This window comes from Leptopilina heterotoma, unplaced genomic scaffold (genome assembly GCF_015476425.1).
Source record: "Leptopilina heterotoma isolate Lh14 unplaced genomic scaffold, ASM1547642v1 Lhet_183, whole genome shotgun sequence".
Classification (NCBI taxonomy): Eukaryota; Metazoa; Arthropoda; class Insecta; order Hymenoptera; family Figitidae; genus Leptopilina; species Leptopilina heterotoma.
The window spans coordinates 165448-187057 of NW_025110901.1; the positions used below are offsets into that span (position 1 = coordinate 165448).

General features: G+C 25.3%; 2 protein-coding genes and 1 long non-coding RNA gene across 4 annotated transcripts in view; all 3 read left to right on the forward strand.

Annotated features, from left to right (window-relative positions):
* The first annotated feature begins 4218 nt into the window (after window positions 1–4218).
* LOC122500292 lies at window positions 4219–6135 on the forward strand. Its single transcript, XR_006301455.1, has 2 exons — window positions 4219–4657; window positions 5342–6135. It is a non-coding gene; the product is annotated as an uncharacterized LOC122500292 (long non-coding RNA).
* A 425-nt stretch (window positions 6136–6560) lies between these two features.
* LOC122500290 (pancreatic triacylglycerol lipase-like) lies at window positions 6561–14671 on the forward strand. Its single transcript, XM_043609148.1, has 7 exons — window positions 6561–6864; window positions 9271–9542; window positions 9761–10031; window positions 11008–11247; window positions 11326–11559; window positions 11759–12086; window positions 14231–14671. The coding sequence occupies exons 1-7, from the start codon at window positions 6690–6692 to the stop codon at window positions 14334–14336; spliced, it is 1626 nt and encodes a 541-aa protein (XP_043465083.1). The 5' UTR covers window positions 6561–6689; the 3' UTR covers window positions 14337–14671.
* A 136-nt stretch (window positions 14672–14807) lies between these two features.
* The window catches only part of LOC122500289 (pancreatic triacylglycerol lipase-like), a 34590-nt gene continuing 27787 nt past the window's right edge, over window positions 14808–21610 (forward strand). For both annotated transcript variants that reach the window (XM_043609144.1, XM_043609147.1), the window contains exon 1: window positions 14808–15470. The gene's annotated coding sequence lies outside the window, so the exon portion shown is untranslated. The remainder of the gene's footprint in view (window positions 15471–21610) is intronic.

Below are 21610 nucleotides of genomic sequence, written 5' to 3' on the forward strand. Positions count from 1 at the left end.
TATATATTAAAAAAATATAACTAATTAATTGCTAAAAATACATTAGAATTTTTGGTGGAAATTTTACTTAAGTTTTAGTGGAAAATTACTAAGAATCAGTAGTCTTTTTTGCTAAATTAAATCAATGTACAACTTTTCAATAATTCAGATTTAGAAAGTAATAAATTAGTTAATAAGGTTAATTAATGAGTTATACTAATTAATATATAATGAATTAGTATTAATTATTTTATTAATACTAATTAATTATAACTAATTAAGAGCCAGTTTCACCAACTTCCGATTAAAAGTTAATCAAATGGTTAAAGACAGTTTAAAGGCTTCTGATTGGTTAATTGAGGATTTAATCATTGATTAACTTTTAATCGGTGTTGGTGAAATCGGCCCTAAGTTATATAATTATGATTATAGGTCAATCAAATAGTTATAACTTAACCAGTCAGTTAATTAGTTAATTAATGAATCGCAGTTAATTTATTCGTTGATTATCAAATAAATACTGTCTCATTACTTCCAACAATTCCATAATTTTTTTCCAAACAGCAAATAGTGGGGAAAAAAGAAATTCAGAATAAAATAAAAAAGAATTGAAGAAGATCAGATAGAGCGAAGCATCTCTCGATACACGCGTAGTAGAGTACACATGTACAGTGTTTAGCGTGTTTCCCTCCATGAGAATGGAAATTAACATCCCTGTGGTAATAGCAAACTACGAATGTCCTATCAAGCAGACAGGATTAGATAGGAGTTTGAAAATGACCCCCAACAACATGTGTACGTGTGCACGCTAGAGAAGTGGGTTGATTTTCTAACATTTAGAGAGCGATGTTAAGGGTGTAATGTAATAGGACAGTATGTCGATACTGGAGGTCTTTTTTTTATATATCACCAAGGGGTGTTTACAAGTTTAAGGGGTCAGAATTTAAGGGGATGTTGAGAAATATAATACGCAAGCTGGCACCCTCTGCTCATATCCCCCGCCGAGAGCGCTAGAATTCGACACAACGACCATCCTACACACACACCCATTTTTATATTGTATACAGCATACACCCATATATATCGATATCCGCTCGTTTTTAAGTCCCTTTTGGAAAATTGAGTACAATGGGCACACATATTCAATAGAAAAGAGAGCCGATTGGAAAAGAATTCTATTCAAAGGAAAAGAGAAGCCAAAAGAGGGCGAGAGAAGGTGGAAACATTTTTTACACTTTCCAAATTCTTTTTTTAAGACTTTGCACTCTAAAAATTTCTTTAAACTTCCAAATACCAAAAAGTTCATAAGAATTACAAACTATTGCTAGAACAATTCCAATTAATATCTAGGTCATCAAAATTAATTTAATTCGCATTTCATAAAAAGTAACCACAGCCGATAATCAGCAGAAGATGAAAAAATATTTTCTTAGTGAACTTTATCTTCTGCTTACTAACAATTCTTAGTCACAAAATTTTTTCCTGGTCCTAAACAATTGCTAGAACCATTACAATTAATATCTAGGTTACAAAAATTAATTTAATTCAAAATTTCTAAAAAGTTACCACAGCCGATAATCAGCAGAAGATGAAAAATTATTTTTTGAGTGAACTATATCTTCTGCTTACTAACAATTTTATACGACAACTTAGTAAAATTTTTTATTATCTTAGAATATATTTTTAGAAATAATAAATTTATAAATATTTAATTCTTTTTTGAGTATGATAATAATCCTAATTACAAAAAAACGAACTTAATTTTACGAAACATAAAAAGCAGCGAGTGAATAAAAAATTAATTACACCAAAAGCACAGTGAAATGTAAGTTACGATGTTATTAAAATAACAATAAACTAATTAGCTTAGAATAATTTTTGTATGTAAAGTATGTATGTAAAGTGAAATAAAAGAATAAAGTTGGTTTTAAAAAAAAGAAATGAAAATTAAACACAAAATATGCCCTGAGAATTTTTTCTTTCTCATAGAGGAAATATTCTGTTTTATATATTATTGCAAATGGAATTTAAAAACATAAAGAATAAACACCATATATACCAAAAAATACGATTAAATGCAAATGTTTTTCTATGTTAAATTCACGATAACTCATTATTTTGCTTATCGTAATTCATCGCATTGATACAAACAAGTCAAAAGTCCACTTGAAACGTTATGTATATATACATAAAATTCACCACAAAGATATTTCATCGAATTTAAATAATTAAACTTTGTACACAAAACATGTGTAAATAATATATTACTCTCGAAAAATAAGAAACTATTTGTAATAAACAAAATTGCACAATAATTTCTTTTCATAATCATAAGCATATTATTATTTTGGTGATTTTTATGATTCTACAACCTTTTCTATACATCTTCATCTATAATTTTATTGGATTTTTTTATTTAAAGTCTTTTTCAAAAATTCTTATCGTTCTAAATTTTTAACTAAAATTTATTCCGAAAGTATAGTAAAAATTACCAATTAAGTGAGCAGAAATTTTTAACCAGTTTAAATTTTACTACAAAAATATATAAATATAGTAAAAGTTACATTATCATGGTTGCTACAAAAAATTATTTTAAATAAATTCCTCGAAAAATGTAATTATTTTCAAAAGTTTTTTGCAAGAATTCAATTTCAATTACATTTCATAAATAATGAAATTCATCTCTGAAATTCAAATATTTTCAAAATCTACTATTTTAATAAAATTTCTCAAAAGAATTCAATTGCTTAAAAAAAACGTAATAAAATTCGTTGCAAGAATTCAATTATTTTCATAAATAATAAAATTCTTCACAGGATTTCAATTATTAAAAAAAGTAATAAAAATTCATTGCAAGAATTCAATTATTCTCGTAAATAATAAAATTCCTCACTGGATTTCAATTATTTTTAATGCAATTTTAAGTAACTTCTTCGAAAAATGTTATTATTTTCAAAAATTCTATTAAAATTCTTTGAATTAATTCAATTATCAATTATTTTTATTAAGTTTTGCAAAAGTTCCTTGAGAATTTTCAAATCCATTTATTTACAATTTAATTTAACGAAATTTCTATTATTCGTAAATTCTTCAATTAATAGAAAATAAAAACTTATAATAATTTTAAAAAAATTCAATTAAACTTTTTCAAAAAAAATAACTATTATCTAAAATTTTAACTGAAATTCATTTTTATGAAATGAAAATCAATTTTTATTAGAAATTTCTACTAGAATTCAATTATTTAAATATGCAAATAAATAGTTTATTGAATAAACGATTGTTTCTCAAAATTGAATTCTTATAAAGATTTTTATCAACTTTTTAAATAATTGAATTGTTTCGACAAATTTTAATGAAATTTTTTGCGATGGGTTTTATTATTCATGAAAATAATTGAATCCCTGTAAAAAAATTTTATTATTTATAAAAATAATTGAATTATTGCGAAAAATTATTTAAAAAAATTTGAAAATAATTGAATTCCTGTGAAATTTTTATTATTTACGAAAATAATTGAATTATTACGAAGAAATTTATAAAAAAATTTGTAAATCATTGGATTCTTTTGGAAAATTTTATTAAAATACTAGACATTGAAAATCATTGAATTGAAGAAATTTTTTTGAAAATAATTGAAATTTCGCCAAAAATTTATTACCTAAAATGTAAAAAAAAAATTTTTTCTAAATTAAAAAAATTTTGAAGAAAAATTTTATTATTTTTAACTGTAATTTAAGTGTTGATTAGAATTTTTTTTTTAAATTTTTGAACATAATTGAATTTCTGCGAAGAATTTTATTACTTTTGAAAATAATTGAATTTCTGCAATCATCTGTAACTTCTCCATAAAATTTAATTTTTTTCAGTACTTTAACAAAAATCCCTGACTTTTCCCTGATTTCCCTGACCTGTGGTAGAGGATAAATTGTATAAATTTAATAAATAAAATTTTTATTTACGTACAATTTTTCTTGGTATTAAATATACCCAATATTTCAAACAATTGTCATTCCCTGTTTCTTTAAAACCAAAAAAAGAAAAAATACAATCGAAAGAAACCGTACGATTATCAAGTGGAAGATCGAGAAGTCTAATTACAGTGTTCTTCAAAGAAAAGAAACCTGTCTCTACAATTTCATTCCAAGAAAAGGTATCATGTTGATACAAGTATGAGTGAAAGAAAAAAAAAGCGGTCCCTTTGAAATTTAGTCCTTTCTTTCTCTCTACATTTCGAAAAAGAAAAAAAAATATTCCTGCGGTTTCTTTTGAAACAATTCATCACAATTATTATTTCCCTAATCACGAACTGTATATCCCTATATATATTTATATACTCTCAGGTTCGTGACTTCTTCGTCTCTTTGCATTTCTTATATATATAAATGTGTGTGTATTTTTATCGGGAGAAAGAGATGAAGCAAATATGGAGGGATGAAGATGAGAGCGCGGACTACACTACTCGCGTATAAATGACGACACGCATCAGTCACTCTTTAGATTGTTCAGAGTCTAGCACGCGTTTACAAATTAATTATAGTATCAATTATATTATCAATTAAGTCTTGTGACCTTGACCTCGAATCTTCATCATCCAAAGATCACATTATTCTCTTGGATCGAGAGTCTTAGAGAAAGGAGGGAAAAAAATAATAATAATCAAAGAAGATGAATCCAGGTAAATGGGAAGTTAATAATATTTTTTATTACATTTTGTAATTTCCATTATAATGTATAAAGTTTTTATTACAACAACAATAACCTTGGACTCATCATTCTAACCTTGGATCTATGTCTTCATTTGTAAAATTTCACTCTCAAGCAACATGGACCAATATTCTTTCATCACATTGTCTCTTAATGTGAATATTATTTTTTTTTTCAATTCTCATCAAATCAGACTCAATAATATTGTGCATAATTTTTTCCTATTTATTTAATTTATTTGTTTTATTTACTTCCTATTTATTTTGTTTAATTTCTAATTGTTTTATTCATTTTTTATTTTCTTTATTTCCTATTTGCTTTCTTTACTTCCAATTTATTTTACTTACTAGTTATTTATTATTTATTCCGTTTTTTCATATTTTAATTATTTCTTACATATTTTATTTATATTTATTTTATTTTTTATTAATTTGTTATTTGATTTGTTTACCTCTAATTTATTTACTAGTTATTTATTTTTCCTAATTTCCATTTCATTCATTTATTTATTATTTTTTTTTGTTTATTTCGAATTTATTTATTTTTCATTAGCTAACTTTAGCAAAAAATAAATAAATAAGGAAGATAAAAAATTAAAAATAATTAAATTCTCAGTCTTCATGAACTAATTTTAATTTTTGTCTCTCAATTACAGATTCAAGCATCAGTGAAAAAAAATCCCTAAACAAATAAAAGAAGAAATAGTGCGAAAATATTTTGTTTCTACAGCAAAACGTTTCGTAGAAGCAAAAAGAAACAATAATTGAGTCAATCAATGATCATTCATTTGTCGATTGCTTATTACTATTTTTTTTCCTTCTTTCTTTTCTTTTTCTTTCTTAAAAAAAAAAATAATCAACGAAGCCTCTGCTCCCGAGAGCACTATCACCAACCCGACTTGCGTCAATCGATTTTTCACGATGTCTCTATCTTACGACTCGAGAGTATCTGGTACATACAGTTACAAGTCACGAGCGAATGTTCACACATTAAGCGCTCTATTGTTTATTAGAAAATAATGTCAATTTAAATAATTATTCGAATAATTAAAAAATAAATAACAATTCGTTCAAAAAGAAAGTGTCACATTTTACAATCCCCCAAAGTATAAAAAAAACCTGCCTGTTGAATCATTCAACTTAAAGTTTTTTTACAAAAATAAATTAAAAAGCAGTGCTTGTGATATAATAAATTAATTACAGTTAAAAATTAATTAAAACAACTAAGTTACAGTGTGATGAAGAAGGACAACAATTAAATTATTAAACAGTAATTATAATACAAACGGCGAAAAAAAATTACAAATAAAGTGAGAATTAATTAGTTCGCCAATCAAAGACAACAAAAGAAAAACAAATAATTAAGATTAAAGAAGATTTAAATAGTACAAATTCAGGACAATAGTTAATTAAAATAATAAAACTTAGGACATTAATTAAAATAATAAAATTTAAGAAAATAATAAAAACAATAAAATAAAAGACAATAGTTAAAATAATAAAATTGAAAAAAAATAATTAAATAATAAAATAAAAAAACAATAGTTAAAATTAAAATAATAAATTTAAAGACAATAATTATTTAAAACAATAATAAAGTGTTAATAAAAATTATATTTCAATAATAAAATTGAAAAAAAATAATTAAATAATAAAATAAAAAAACAATAGTTAAAATTAAAATAATAAATTTAAAGACAATAATTATTTAAAACAATAATAAAGTGTTAATAAAAATTATATTTCAATAATAAAATTGAAAAAAAATAATTAAATAATAAAATAAAAAAACAATAGTTAAAATTAAAATAATAAATTTAAAGACAATAATTATTTAAAATAATAATAAAGTGTTAAATAAAAATTATATTTCAAGTGAGAATAGAAAATTAAATAAATAAAAGCGAAAATTTTTAATGAATAATCGCTATAATTAAAAAGTGAAAGTGATAAAAAGTGATTTTTGTTCAAATTTACAAACGGATAATTAAACAATAATTCAACATGTTTTTAAATGATACTTTGTTGATGTTAATGTACACCGCGAATATTATGTCTACAATTCCCAATGAAACAAAATCCGATAATCATCAAATTGAAGATCATGTGGATCGAATTAATTCAACGACTACGACTCTTTCGCCCGAAGAGCAGGAAAATAAATTCGATTTCGAAGACGGTGAGTGTATTATAATAATTTACCATATCAATTTTTTTTTTCTAATTTAAAAAATAAATTCTTAAAAATGCATAATAAAGAAAAGTGCAATAAATGTCAAATATCAAAAAGTTGATAAAAAATCATATCAAATAAAATAAATGTATAATAATTATTAAATTTGTACCTTGTCAAACCTTGTAGGCGATGAATGAAGACAATGAAAATCACACAATCACTATTAAAATGAACCTGAAAAAAACAAAAAATTTTCATAATTAATATTACTAAAGAAAAACGTATAATAAAAATTGCAATAATATGTAAATAATAACAAATGAACAAGCAATTTAAATAAATAATTAATAAATATTAACAAATAAATACATAGTTAACATATATTAACAAAAAAATAAAAATGTCAACAAACAATTAAAATATTGAGATGTGAATACATAATTAAATTTAATTTAAAATGTTAAAATAATTAAATCCTTTTGCTAATAAATACTCTCCAAATCTGAACTATACTAAAAATTGAGTCACTGACTCACATTAGTAAAAAATTCACTAATTTTTATAAAATTTTTTTTAATTTTGTAGTGAGAAATAACTGAAAATTAGTAAAAATTCTTACTTAAAGTAAGAAGAGAGTAAAGTTAAATTAAATAAGTTAAAATAAATTTAGAGAGTAAAGAGTTAAAATAAAAAGTAAATTGTAATAAAAATAATAATTTATGACGATAAGTATAAAAAAAAATTAATTAAAGAAAACAATAAAAATATAAACTAAAATTTTCAAAAATTCGTTAAAAAACGTTTCTATTGTATAAATCCATTTGCTATACATGATAAATTGCAACAAAACATCGTCACAATAATTGCAACAGTTAACAACTACAAATTGCAAAAGGCAATATTTCATACGACAAAACACAGCAATGTTAAAAAGAGGTCAGTAATTAACATTGAAGTTTTCATAATTTTCTAGAAACTAATACACGCGATTAAGCAAACAGCACACACAAATTATTATTTATCTTCAAAAAAAAGAAGAAAATTTCATAATTTTCAATAATTTTCACAAACATTTAATTCGACTTTCAGCGTTTATAAATTATACACTTTTTTTAATAACGAAACTGTATACACATATAATATTATCTATTAATAATATACATAAAAAATATTCTCCTGAATTCTTGAAATGTATACATAATAATATTTTAATTAAGTAAATTTATTAATTACTTCCAGAGAAACGAAAACAAGTGTTTTTTTTAAATTTATTAATTTAATTTGAAGTCAATTTTTGTAAATATTTTATTTAGAAGAAAATGAAAAATATTTTTCAACACAATACGTACAAATCTATTGCCATTTTGCACAAGAGTTGAAAACGTCGAAGAAAAAAGAGAAAAACTCTATAAATTGAAGAGTGACATTTTGATTTCTTCATACGTTTTTAATTAAAATGGAAATTTTCCACAAGTGCCAAAGAACTAAAGAAGTGAAGCAATGTTTTGTTATTTTCTATATTAACTCTTGAAATTTTATTGCATAGAATTTTTCTCCCACCACTACAACTGTTAAATATTAACAACTATTGTTATTAAAAATAATTTTTAAACATTTTTCAAGTTAAAATGAAGATTAATTTTTAAAATGAAGATTAAAATGAAAATGATAAAAAAATTAACCTTACTTAATTAATGAAATGAAAACCAAAAATATTTATTTGGTATTATAGTGTATAATGAAAAAAAAGAAGCCCAATATATCAAGAATTGAGAAATTCGAAATCTTGGTGTATAATACGTAATACTTGTGACAACAATTGATTGTAGCTGCAATCGCAACCGTGCCGAATTAATCATCTTGCTATATAGTGTATAAGCAATATTGGGAGACACAACATAAAACGTGCTTTAAGGAACTGATGAACATTCACAGTCATGTTGACATTAATCTTTTGGTCTGTAAAGAGTATTATCTTGTCAATGCCGATAACCCCTCGGAGAATGGCAACGCGTCAGACTTTTCAATATACCGGTCAATGGTAATTCACTTTATCAGACATCGCACATGTCAATACTAAATATAGACAAATCTTCAACAATAATTTTTCCCCATTAATATATTTTTTTTTATTTCATATTATCCGCGCCAAGCATTCATAAAATTTCCCCTCCGCATTTAAAGCACACGTGAAAATTATAAATATTTATTTTTAATCCAATCTATTGCTATTAATTTCCTGCACTTTGATATATTTTATAAATTAGCTCATTGAAAGTTAATTTTAAATTAACTGACTCGAAACTTTTCGATAATTTTAAAGTAATTTAAAACATTAAAAAATAATTTCAAACTAACTCAAAACTTTAAGTAATTTTAAATTAACTTGACAAGAGATTTAAATTACAGAATGGTACATGTGGAGATGCTATCAACCATACGGATGCTTCTACATCGGAGCTCCATGGTCTGGAGATAATCGTCCAGTCTCAACATTTCCAATGAGACCCGACAATATCAATCCACGATTTATACTTTACAATCGAGAGCAACCCGATAAACCACATTCTTTAATTATTGATAAAAAGGAAACTATACAAAATTCGCCTCTGAAGAAAGACTCGACGATTTTTTTTATAATTCACGGTTATCTCGATAACGGAGATAAAACATGGGTCATGGTAAGTTATTTAATAATAAAAAATAATAATAAACATAATATATAAAAAAAATAATGGACTTTAAGTTCAGATGTTCCTTTACAATATAAGCTAATTCTTTTATAATACTCTAACCGTATAGTATTAACTATTAACATTAACAAATCCCAAGTGTTTTTATTTAATTTCATCATCAAACATTTTGTAATTTCTTTCTAATTAATTTGGATAATTTATAGAGAATGACAAGAGAATTGTTAACCAGAGAAGATTGTAATGTCGTGGTTGTAAATTGGTTGGGAGGTGCTGGACCACCATACACACAAGCTGTGGCAAATACAAGATTAGTTGGCGCAATGACTGCACGATTAGCTTCACAATTAATTGAAGTAGCGAAAGTGAAACCCGCCAAACTTCACATCATTGGACACAGTTTGGGTGCCCATACGGCTGGATATGTTGGATATCATCTTCGGATTCAATACGGTTACAGATTAGGAAGAATAACAGGTAATTTTTCTAAATTCTAATAATTGGTGTTGGTGTAGTCTATTTAAGAGAACTATAATTACAATTACAAAAGAACTAAACAAATTCTTATCAAAAACCATAAGAACAAAATAATTGTCGATCCTGTAAAATACTGCTATCTGGCGAAAAAGAAACGAAGCAGAAGGATAGTTATCCACTTTACCTGCTGCATTTCATTTCACCTGAGTAACATAATCTGTATAACTGTTCCTTTTACACGCGGAGTTAAATGAACGTTGCGACTCGAGAACTACATTACAGAAACTATATGGAAGGTCAGGGTAAATGCCCAAGGAAAACTTGTCTTCAATCATATTTACCGTTCGTCAGAAAAGTCAAGACAAATTTAAAATTGTAGTCAATTCACTAAATCATATTGTTACGAAAATATGTTAACAAGCCTAGAAATAGCTAACATCAATATTCTTAGGAAGATAATGTTGGTTAACAACAAACAAACACGAGGTTAATGCTATTTAATTAAATTTACCTAATCGGTCTTAATTCCTTATAGCATTTAACATAACAAAATTCCCTTTTAAATAGGAAGCATACTTTATAAATGATCAAATATTACATAATAATATTGGTAAAACTAAAACCGTGCGAAAATGCTGGAAAGTTGGAGAGTAAATTCGCAAATGATCAGGATTATTTTATAATATACATAGTAGTTTCTAAAGTATAACGATATATTCTCATAACATATCGCTTACTCAACATTTTACAAAGTTGAAAAATTATTTCCGCACTTTCGCAAATTGAATTTAAGAATGGCCTACTGATATGATGACGTGCGCATATGCAACTGTTTGCAAAAATTCCAAGTTTCAAAAATGGAATTTTTATTGTGAAAAGAGAGATTATACTTTATTCCGAATTTCGAAATTTGTAGTATAGCTTTTTTTAAGAAAGGAATTTAAGAAGAGAAAATTAATTATTATACTGTTTACAGGTTTAGATCCAGCGGAACCACATTTCAGTAATACCTCACCAATGGTGAGACTTGATCCAACAGATGCTGATTTTGTCACAGCCCTACATACCGATTGTAATCCTTTTATTAGCGGAGGTCTTGGAATCACTCAACCTGTTGGTCACATTGACTTTTATCCAAATGGAGGTCGTAATCAACCGGGTTGCGATGAAGGTGTGCTAAATTCTATTTCCCTCGAGCGAGGAAGCTTCTTCAGAGGTATTGCAATAATTTTATCACAACAAATAATTCAGGGTTGCCACAAATCACATATACTATAAAGAACTATTTTCACAGGAATCAGAAGGTTTCTCGGTTGTAATCACATAAGAAGTTACGAATACTTCATGGAGAGTATAAACACCGCCTGTCCCTACATAGCAGTGCCTTGCGAATCCTGGGATAAATTTTTAGAAGGAAGTTGCTTCGACTGTGTGAATCAATATTGCCCCAGGTTTGGCTTTGATGCACAACCAGGAAACTATCACGCATCAGTTTATCTCATGACTGGTCGAGAGAAGCCTTTCTGCCGTAAGATTTTAACAAAAAATTCTTCTATAATCTATATTCTATATCTATATTCTATAATCAATATTATTATTATTATTGTATCACTAAGAAAGAGAAAATGTCTAAGAAATGTGTGTAAAAAAAATTATCAATATTCGAAAATATCTATGAAGACATTTTTAAATATAAGTAAAGATTTAGAGTTAAATAAAAATTTCAGGCGGTCACTATCGAGTGAAGATAAATATTTCAAAAACAGTGGAGAGCGTGGATCATGGTGGCGAAGTGGGAAAATTTGTCATGAAGGTAATTGGAGCAAATGGAAAAAAAACCGAGAAATTACAAATCAGCGAAACTTCCGAGTACTATGAGCCCGGAAGTAGTCACACGGTAGTTTTATCCGGCGATGTTGTAGGTAAACCGGAAGCTATCGAATTGACCTGGGAATATCAAACTTCCGTTTTTAATCCACTTACATGGAGAATATTGCACAAACCAAAAGCTTACATCGATTTTTTAACTGTTGACAGTTTGGAATTCAGTACTGGGTGAGAAAATATTTTATTTTCGAAAAATTAATAACTGTTTTCTAGTAAAATTTAAACTGTTAGTAACTTTTGCGCATTTCTGTCAACTTTTACTACTTTCGGAGTAAAAGTTACTATACGTTCGAATACAAAAAATAAAGATTTACTTTGAACTATACAAATTTCACTATATCAGGCTTCACAATCGATAATTCATTTCAAAAAAAAGTATCAAAAAGTAGCTTTAATACTGAGAAAAAGTAGTAAAAATGTAGCTATCGAAAATTAATTTTAATTTCCCTGAGTGATTCCTGATACCCATCAAAAATATTTATTTTTATTCTACTCCCACTGAGAACTTTAATTCTAAATTGAAAAATTTAATTATTTTATAAATTTCTTATCTTCAAAAATACAATTGTATTTAAAAGTAATTTTTAAAAGCAAACAAATAAAATTATTTAAAATTTTAAATTGTTTTAAGAAAATAATAAATTTATAATTTTTTGAAGTAAAAATTTAAATGTTATTTAAAATTTTCAACGGTTTCAATTTAGCAATCTTTTAACATTTAATTATTTCTAAAAGAATAGTACTATAACGTTTGATTTTAATATTAAATTATTATCTCAAATTTCAACTGAAATTTGTTTTTAAATAAATTCTTATTCGAAAGTTCAACTGAAATTCAATTATTTAAGTACAAAAATAAATAATTGAATGTTTCTCAAAATTTAATTCTTATAAAGAATTTATCAATATTTAAAAAAATAATTAAATTTCTAAGAAGAATTTTATTATTTCTGAAAATAGATAATTGAAATTTTGACGAGAATTCTTGAAAATTTTTGAACATAATTGAATTTTTGCGAAGAATTTTATTTAATTTTTTTAAAAATAATCAAATAATTGTGAAGAATTAAAGAATTTATCAATTTTATAAAAAATAATTGAATATCTGAGAAAAATTATATTATTTATGAATGAATGAAATGAATTTTATTTAACTTTTTATTAAATAATTAAATTTTTATGAAAAATTTTATTATTTCGAAAAATAATTAAATAATTGTGAAGAATTAAAAAACTTATCAATTTTTTAAAAAATAATTGAATATCTAAATAAAAATTATATTACTTATGAAAATAATTGAATTTTTGCGAAGTATTTTATTTAATTTATTTAAAAATAATTGTATTTTCGTGAAAAATTTTATTATTTGTGACACGGACAGTTAAAAGGGACCTACGATCCGAAAAAATCGGATTCTGAGACGAATTTTATTATTTATGAAAATAATTGATTTCTTGCAAAGAATTTTATTTAATTCTTTTTAAATAATTGAATTCTCGTAAAAATTTTATTATTTGGAAAAATAATTGAATAATTGTGAAGAATTAAAGAATTTATCAATTTTTTTAAATAATTGAATTTCTCAGAAGAATTTTATTGTTTATAAAATTCTTGAATTTTTGCGAAAAGTTTTATTTAATTCCTTTTGAATAATTGAATTCTAGTGAAAAATATTATTATTTGGAAAAATAATTGAGTAATATTGCGAAGAATTAAAGAATTTATTAATTTAAAAAAAAATAATTGAATTTCTCAGATGAATTTTATTATTTATGAAAATAATTGAATTTTTGCGAAGAATTTTATACAATTTATTTTAAATAATTGAATTCTCGTGAAAAATTTTATTATTTGGAAAAATAATTGAATAATTGTGATCAATTAAAGAATTTATCAATTTAAAAAAAAAAATAATTGAATTTCTCAGATGAATTTTATTATTTATGAAAATAATTGAATTCTTTAGAAGCATTTTATCATTTATGCGAAAATATTTGTATTCTTGCCTAATTTTTTTTTTTAAATTTTCATAAATAATTGAATTTTCATGAAAAATGTTATTGCTTGTGAAAATAATTTAATTCTGGCGGTAGAATTTTATAAAGTTTTTTTTTATAAAAATTCTTTTGTAGAATTTTATTAAAATTGTAGGTATTTAAAATCATTAATTTTCAAATATTTTAGCGAAATTTTTAGTTGCTTTAGTTAAATTTTATAAAAACTTAAAATTTACTTCGAGTGTATCAAAATTTATTCCGAAAATAGTAAAGACAGTTATTTACAAAGAATCTAAAATAATTTCCTTTTGCAGAATAACAGTATGTCCGGATGAGACAAAAACACTAATCGCCAACGAGCCAAAAATTTTAACAGTGGAAAATTGCCGAAACACCGACCTTAATATAGTTTCAACGTGAACGAAATAAGGAATAATTATTATGAAATGAAATTTATCATAAATGTCATCAATATTGCATTTCAAATTTGAGCCTTGAACATAAAGTTTAAAAATCGATTCATTTTTCTTCCATTTCTCATTATCATTTTCAAAAGAGAAAGAGAGAGAGTGAGAGAGAGAATGTTTGTCAAAAGGGCAAGAAAATATCATTTTTCAAATTTTAAACCTTAACGCAATGTTTACATTCATTCAGTTCTTCAATTTTTATATCTCATTGATTCAAGGACTTCATTGCAAGACTATTATTGAAATCTACGTCATTATTATCAAATTTAATTTACCTTTAACATTAAATATTTATAATTGTTTATAAGTTCCTCTTTATGTATTTTTAATTTGTTTATAAGTTCCTTTTTATGTATTTTTAATCTTTTTATACATATATAGTAATTAATAATAAATTTTATTTAATTAAAACAGTCTTTCAATTTAAAAACCAAAATAATTTAGGACACTATTTTCCGACGCAGGTTTTAAAAAAAAATTATTAGGTAACTGTATCAAATTTGCGTTTTAATTGCATCAAATGAACTGATACGAGGTTTTATTTTCTTTCCGATTCCTTTTTCAAGGGAAAAGAAGAGCTTTTCAAGGGCGATTGAGAAGAGCTAGAAGCATGGGGTTTTTTGGACACGGAAAATAATTTTGAAAGGGATCACATCATTGAGTATGAACGATCGGTATTGGGTGAGTGGTCAAGTGTCGGTGGTGGGCGAATGTGAATCCATCGTGCATTCAGTCGAGCATCGGCCTCTCACCGTGAAACGTTTTAGTTTCTATCACGTTTGCGCGCTTTTTTTTTCTTTTCTCTCTCCATTTCTTTTTTAAATTCCATTGTCATCGATTTCGTAACATCTAACGATAGCAAAAAAAGAAACGAAAATTAATCGAAAAATTTGTCAGTGCTTGACAGAAGAAACGCGAAAAGGGAAAAGAAAAAAAAAATAAATAGTCTCACGTTCAACAAGTGCCGAGAGTGTCTATCGGATCTTTGAAAAGGCACGTGAACAACTATTCAATTGAAATTGGAAGTAATGGCTTATCACTAGGAGAGAAGGATATCTCTGTGACATGAGAGAGTGACTTTGAAAATGTGAGTCCTGCAAACGAGCTTTTATCCTCAAATTTAACAAAAGGATTTTCTAAAATTTTTCTTTTAGAAAAAAAACTTCTTCGGTTTGAAACATATATAAGCGCACATGAGAAGAATGATTAAAACAAAATGAAATTAACATGGGAAACTTTATTTCCATGCATGTTCGCGTGTAAACCTTTTGCTTCGTATTTTGTAATAAATAATCTTATTTTTCAATAAAATCAGTTCAATTAAATCGATTTCTCAATGGCAAACATTCACTATTAGCAGACATACCTTTTGAATGATCTAGAAGTCTGTTACAAAATAGAATTGCAAGTACAAGAAAACATGCACGAAATTATTTCATAAAAATACATATGGATTTTTTTCTATATAGTCAAGGTTTCATTTTGACATTTAGAACTTTTGACGCCGCGCTGTTTCACGTGGTACTCATTTTTAAAAAAATTACTATAAAATAATCTCAATGTAAATATGCATTAATTTGATCTAATCCCTAAACTTGATTCAGTCGAAAACCATCTATTAACTATTAAGTTAACTAACATCTCATTTAAATTAGTAAAAAAATACTATTTTACTAAAACTTCATTAAACTTTAAATTAAAAATCAGTTAATAAAAGAACTCAATCAAAAATAAACTTTGATTTTAATCTCATTTCATTTAATTCAATTCATTTCAATTCAAATCAATTCAATTCAATTCATTTAATTTAATTTAATTTAATTTAATTTAATTTAATTAATTAAATTTAATCTTAATTTAATTATAATTAATCAATTAATTTATTTTTTATTAGTTTTATTAAAAATATAGTAAATAGAACAAAAATACAGTAAACTAAAAATTAAAAGCAAAAGAAGACTGAAAATATACAAAAAAACTATTAACAATTTAAATTAATGGATGACTTTTTAAACTCTTAAATAAAAAAAAAATTTTAATTCAAAAAGATCAATCAGTTTAAAAATCCATTTGCATGTAATTTCGAAAGTTTTAGATCGTTTCAAAAATTTATAGATCATTAAGAGTTTAACCCCTTCTTCACTGTCACTGACCTCTATAGAGGCACAAAAATGTCGTGCCCTGTATGTCCATGACCCCTATAGGAGCATCGAAAAAAAAACATTTAAAAGTTATCGAATCTGATTAAAAGTGCCTACTTGGGGGTTTTCGCGGTCGTTGAATCCAAATTCGTGGTCAAAAATTCAAAATTCAAAATGTCGGCTTCAAAATGTCGACCAAAAAAAAAATTTAAAGTTAACGAATCTGTCTGAAAACGCCTACTCGGAGGTTTTTAGGGGCGTTGAATCCAAATCCGTGGTCAAAAATCCAAAATTCAAAATGTCAACCAAAAAAATTTTTTTGGTTGCCATTTTGAATTTTGGATTTTCGACCACGGATTTGAATATTTTTTTTGGTTGACATTTGAATTTTGGATTTTCGACTACGGATTTGAATTCAGTGACCCCAAAAATACAATAAAACAATGTCATGTTTTTTTAAAAAAAGAAATATTTTTGAACATTTATAGCACAAAAACTTCATTTTCACTGGACTGTGAATAAAGTGCTAATAGAACACTCCAAAAAATTGTCCAACGTTTAAAAAAAATCTAGTACAAAAAGTAGAATCACGTAAAAAGTACCATAAACATGGTTTAAAAAATTTTAAGAATTACTTTTTTAATAATATGAAAATTAATAAAATTCAAAATCTATAACATTATAAACTATTTTAAAAGTACTGAATTGGTACAATTCTAAAATGTTTTCCTCTCGGTTTTGCTAAGAATTAAATTTTAATAAAATATATATTTCTTTCAGTGAAATTTAGTTAATTTATAATTATTTTTCTATTTTTAGGACCTTAATTTATAATAAAAATCCAGTATAACAAATTCAAAATAATTCTACTAATTCTTTAGAGAGTAACGTTTCTAATCTGAAATTTCTATAATTTCAAAAATTAAAAGATTTTAAATTCTAAAACGCAAAAGGAAAAAAAAATTGGGCCACTTTTTACTACAAAATTAAGCCTTTGAATATATATTTTACATATGACTACCTTTCTTGGTTACCTAACTTTCTATAATATATTATCATCACTGATTCGAGATTCTATGATGAATCGAGACTTTTACTCACAAGATCATAAGTGATCGCGAGAAACTTATCTGAATTTGATTCACTCTGTATATATATATGTATAGCGAGAACTAATTAAGATTGAAAAGAGATTTGTGCGATGTCAGGCTTTCTTGATTGAATATATATATATATTTTTTGGAAATTGAGACGTGGAATTCTCTCTATGACGTTTATATACCTATATATATATATATATATATATATTGATTATGCTTTGTAGACAAGGTGTATATATATACATATATGAACGCCAAGAAACGAATCGCGCTTTCTCCGCACTTACTTTATCTATCTATACACGTGTAGGCGTGTGTAGTACTAATACAATTAAAGAATCACACTCATAAAAATTAAAAAGACGTACCAGATCAATTCATGATTATAAAACATTCGTTAATTTGCATTGTTTTACTAAACAACTTGTAAACAATTTACAAAATTGATATTAAAACGTTCGTTTCTTTTTAAAAATTAAACAATAAAAATAATAATAATACGAAAAAAATAAAATAATAGTAATTTACAAAAATACTGTATAATAAAAATTTGTATACCTTTCGCAAAAGTTTTCAACTACAAAAAAAAAGACTTTAATTAAAAAAAAGAATTTAATTTCAAACGAAAAGCCATCGGTTAGAATCGAAAATAAAATTGTATAACATTAATTCATTGAATTATATAAGAAAATGATTAATTTATCTCAACCTGAATAATTCATCCGTTTTCCAAGAATCTATAAAACTTTAAACTTCCGCTTTGAATTTTAATAAGAAACCACTCTAATATATATCGACAGGTATATTAAATTATTAATACTTTTTTCTTGTATGTACAACTAATTTATACATATTGTTTACATTTTATTCAAATTTCTAAATTGTTTACTAGGAATTTTTTTTTTAACTTTTATATACAATTTGTTTAAACCTAAAAATTTTACTTCATTTTTATTTAAAATTTAAATTTGATATTTAATTAATTAATAATTTAATTAATTAATAATTAAATATCAAATTTAAATTTTAAATAAAAATTAAGGTTAACCTTTAGAGGTTCTAGTTTTGTTCTAGAATTGTTACAGACTTTGGTTCCTATTTTGTGTCTCCAGGGGGACGACATTTTGACCTGCCTGTTCCTCACCAGTTACAGAACTTGTTCTTTTTGTTCTAGAATAGTTATAGAATTATTCTGTAACTTTGCACACTGGGTACTAAAATCTGTGCAAATTTACCGGCCCTCTAAAGGTTAATAAAAACTAAAATTTGTTTAACTAACTGAATTTGTTTTTTAATTTTTCACAGGTGTAAAATTTTTAATTTTATTTATATTTTTAATTTATATAGTCAAAAAAGAAAAATAATAGGCAAATAAGTGAAAATTACTACTATCCGGCTTTATAGTTGTTTAGAGAGGGTGTTTGAGAACTAAAATGAAAATTATTGTTTTAAATGACAAATCGACATGCAAATGTGTCGAAGCCATTCCCCTAATACATAATGAAACTGCCACACATATATATATAATTATTCTATCGAGAATATATAATTGCTCCTTCAAGTACGTCGACCTAGGTTATACATGGCGATCAAAGTAGGAAGTTCGAGGTCGTTCCGCGCTATGATTTTAGTCACGATTGCATTCCTTCACTCAAAACCAGTCATTAATTTTTTTCTCAATTGTTTATCTCCTCATCAAATATAAATCTTTTTCTTTTTAAAAATTGCGTACAGCTATTATTTCATATAGTCTTTACATTAATAATTGTAATTTATTGCATGTATTCAATACTATTCTTAAGGGGCTCTCAAAGTCGATTCGAATTAGCACCATCTTTTTGACGCCTCCTTAAGTAAAAAAAATTAATTGATTTTTATAGTTAATTACTATTTTGATTAATTAAAAATATCCCATTTTCAACGAAATGAGAATCAAGCTTATAAAGAAATTTACAAGAGTAATAATTATTGCCTCTCTTTTCTTTTTCGCTATATAAATAATGGAATTTCTATATCGATGAATTCATTAGTGTCAATTGAGGTTGAAATTGAAAGTGAAGATATCTCTCTCTCAATACTGTCAATTTAATTACATGCAATATTAATGGGTATAAATAATAATTCTAGATCATAAATATAATCGTTTTTTCTCCTACATTGTGAATAATATTCTATCATAAAACAGTACTCTCGACTTTTCACCGTGCGCGCTTTCCACTCAACAATCCCATTTTTGGTCCAGGCCACGACTATTTATTATTAACGTCAACATTCTGAATTCACTTTCCACGTTGCAATCCTGCTTGTGGCTTGCCAGTGGACACAATTAGTATCTAACCAAGTTCCCTCTTGTGGCCATATTATGGTCTCTCGGGAAACTTTGTTGTCTGCCAATGAAAAAAAAAGAAAAAAAGCGATACACTCATTTTCTACTAAAGAAATTTGCCAAAAAAAAAATATTCTCAAACTCTTCAAATATTTCTTTCAAAATTAATTAATTATCCAATTGATCCAAGTTAATAAATGCTTTATATGTAAATCACTCCATTGTATAAATGATCATAAAGCAACAAAGTCATTTCTGAATGTATTTTCTAACACTAAACAATGCGATAAAAACTGTTTTTTTTTATTCTCATATATTCCTAGTTAAACGTAAAAAAAGACAATGAACGTCAAATGTCAACCACGAAGAGAAAAACATTATTTACAATTTCCGCTAAAAAAACAAACGCCATTTTTTTGTTCCTCTATCTTTGAAAATGTATAAATTTTAATCATTCTCAAGTTAAATAGTGTCTTTCTCAACCCTTAAAATATACCGCAAGTATTTATGCAAATTGTTTATGCAAAACTGATATTTTTTTCTAAAATGCCTCCTTTCTTTTTATTTACTCGTAATTTCTATTTACGCATCTTAATTATGTAATAACTAACAATCTTCTTTTTGCATACACTTTGAATAAATTGAATGCATCATTTGAATTTAAAATTCAAGGCCTAGTTTTGAAGAGCACAATAATATTATTCAACATTAAATTATGTATAAATGACCATTTGTTGCAAAAATAAAGTGCAATAAATAAAAATAAATAATGCGACAAATAAAATGAAAGTAAATAAAATCCAAATCCGTAAAACAAACAAATGAACAGAATAAATAAAATGTAAATTAATATTATTGAAACCTCGAAACTCAAAAAACTAAATAAATTTTATTCATAACTATACGATTCGAATTATTATGAAAAAAATACCAAAAGACTAAAAATAATTAAAATCCAAAAGCGTAATAACTTTAATGATCAATAAAATAATTATTGCATTAGGATAAAAAAAAACTAAGAGTGTAATTAATGAATTTTTTTTTTTTAATTCTGTGTGTCCGACAATACTTCCTTATTTCAGACTTTCGCTGTTTCCGACCAAAGTTTCCCCGGTTTATTGAAACAATTACTGTCGATTGCATTTGAATTTCCGCTCTATATATCATGTCGATGACAATATATAAATGCGCAAAGGTGCAATAAGAAGTCTAATTTTTTTTCACATTGTTCCCCTTTTTTCTTATTGATAATTTATTCTTGCTTTTATTATAACTTTTGTAAAGGTCAATCGTACTATCTTAACTTATATTGAGTTACGCAACAAATCGACCGGTCTCGAGGAGCGGAACTTTGCCGCTTTCTGCGACAAACACTTCCGCAACGCAGTTTTCCCCTGTAATCTTGTCAAATACAAATCCAAGAGGTAAATACTTCATTGTATATATATGTATTTTGTACATATATTCAAAAGGCATTCGTAATTTACTCTGCAATCAAGATAATCAGTAAATCGTCTGCGCGATGATGTATTTGAAAGTCTTCACCAAAACATTTCACACTTTATGTATACAAATATGCACACATAATAAAAATTATTATATACAGAAACAATTTCTCCTAAAAATAAGGTCAATTTATTGCAATCCGAAATTTAAAACA

Coding starts and splice junctions, on each gene's coding strand:
- LOC122500290 (XM_043609148.1), top strand. CDS start 6,690: ATGTTTTTAAATGATACTTTGTTGATGTTAATGTACACCGCGAATATT. Junction 6,865..9,270: donor TAAATTCGATTTCGAAGACG/GTGAGTGTATTA, acceptor TTTAAATTACAG/AATGGTACATGTGGAGATGC. Junction 12,087..14,230: donor AGTTTGGAATTCAGTACTGG/GTGAGAAAATAT, acceptor TTCCTTTTGCAG/AATAACAGTATGTCCGGATG.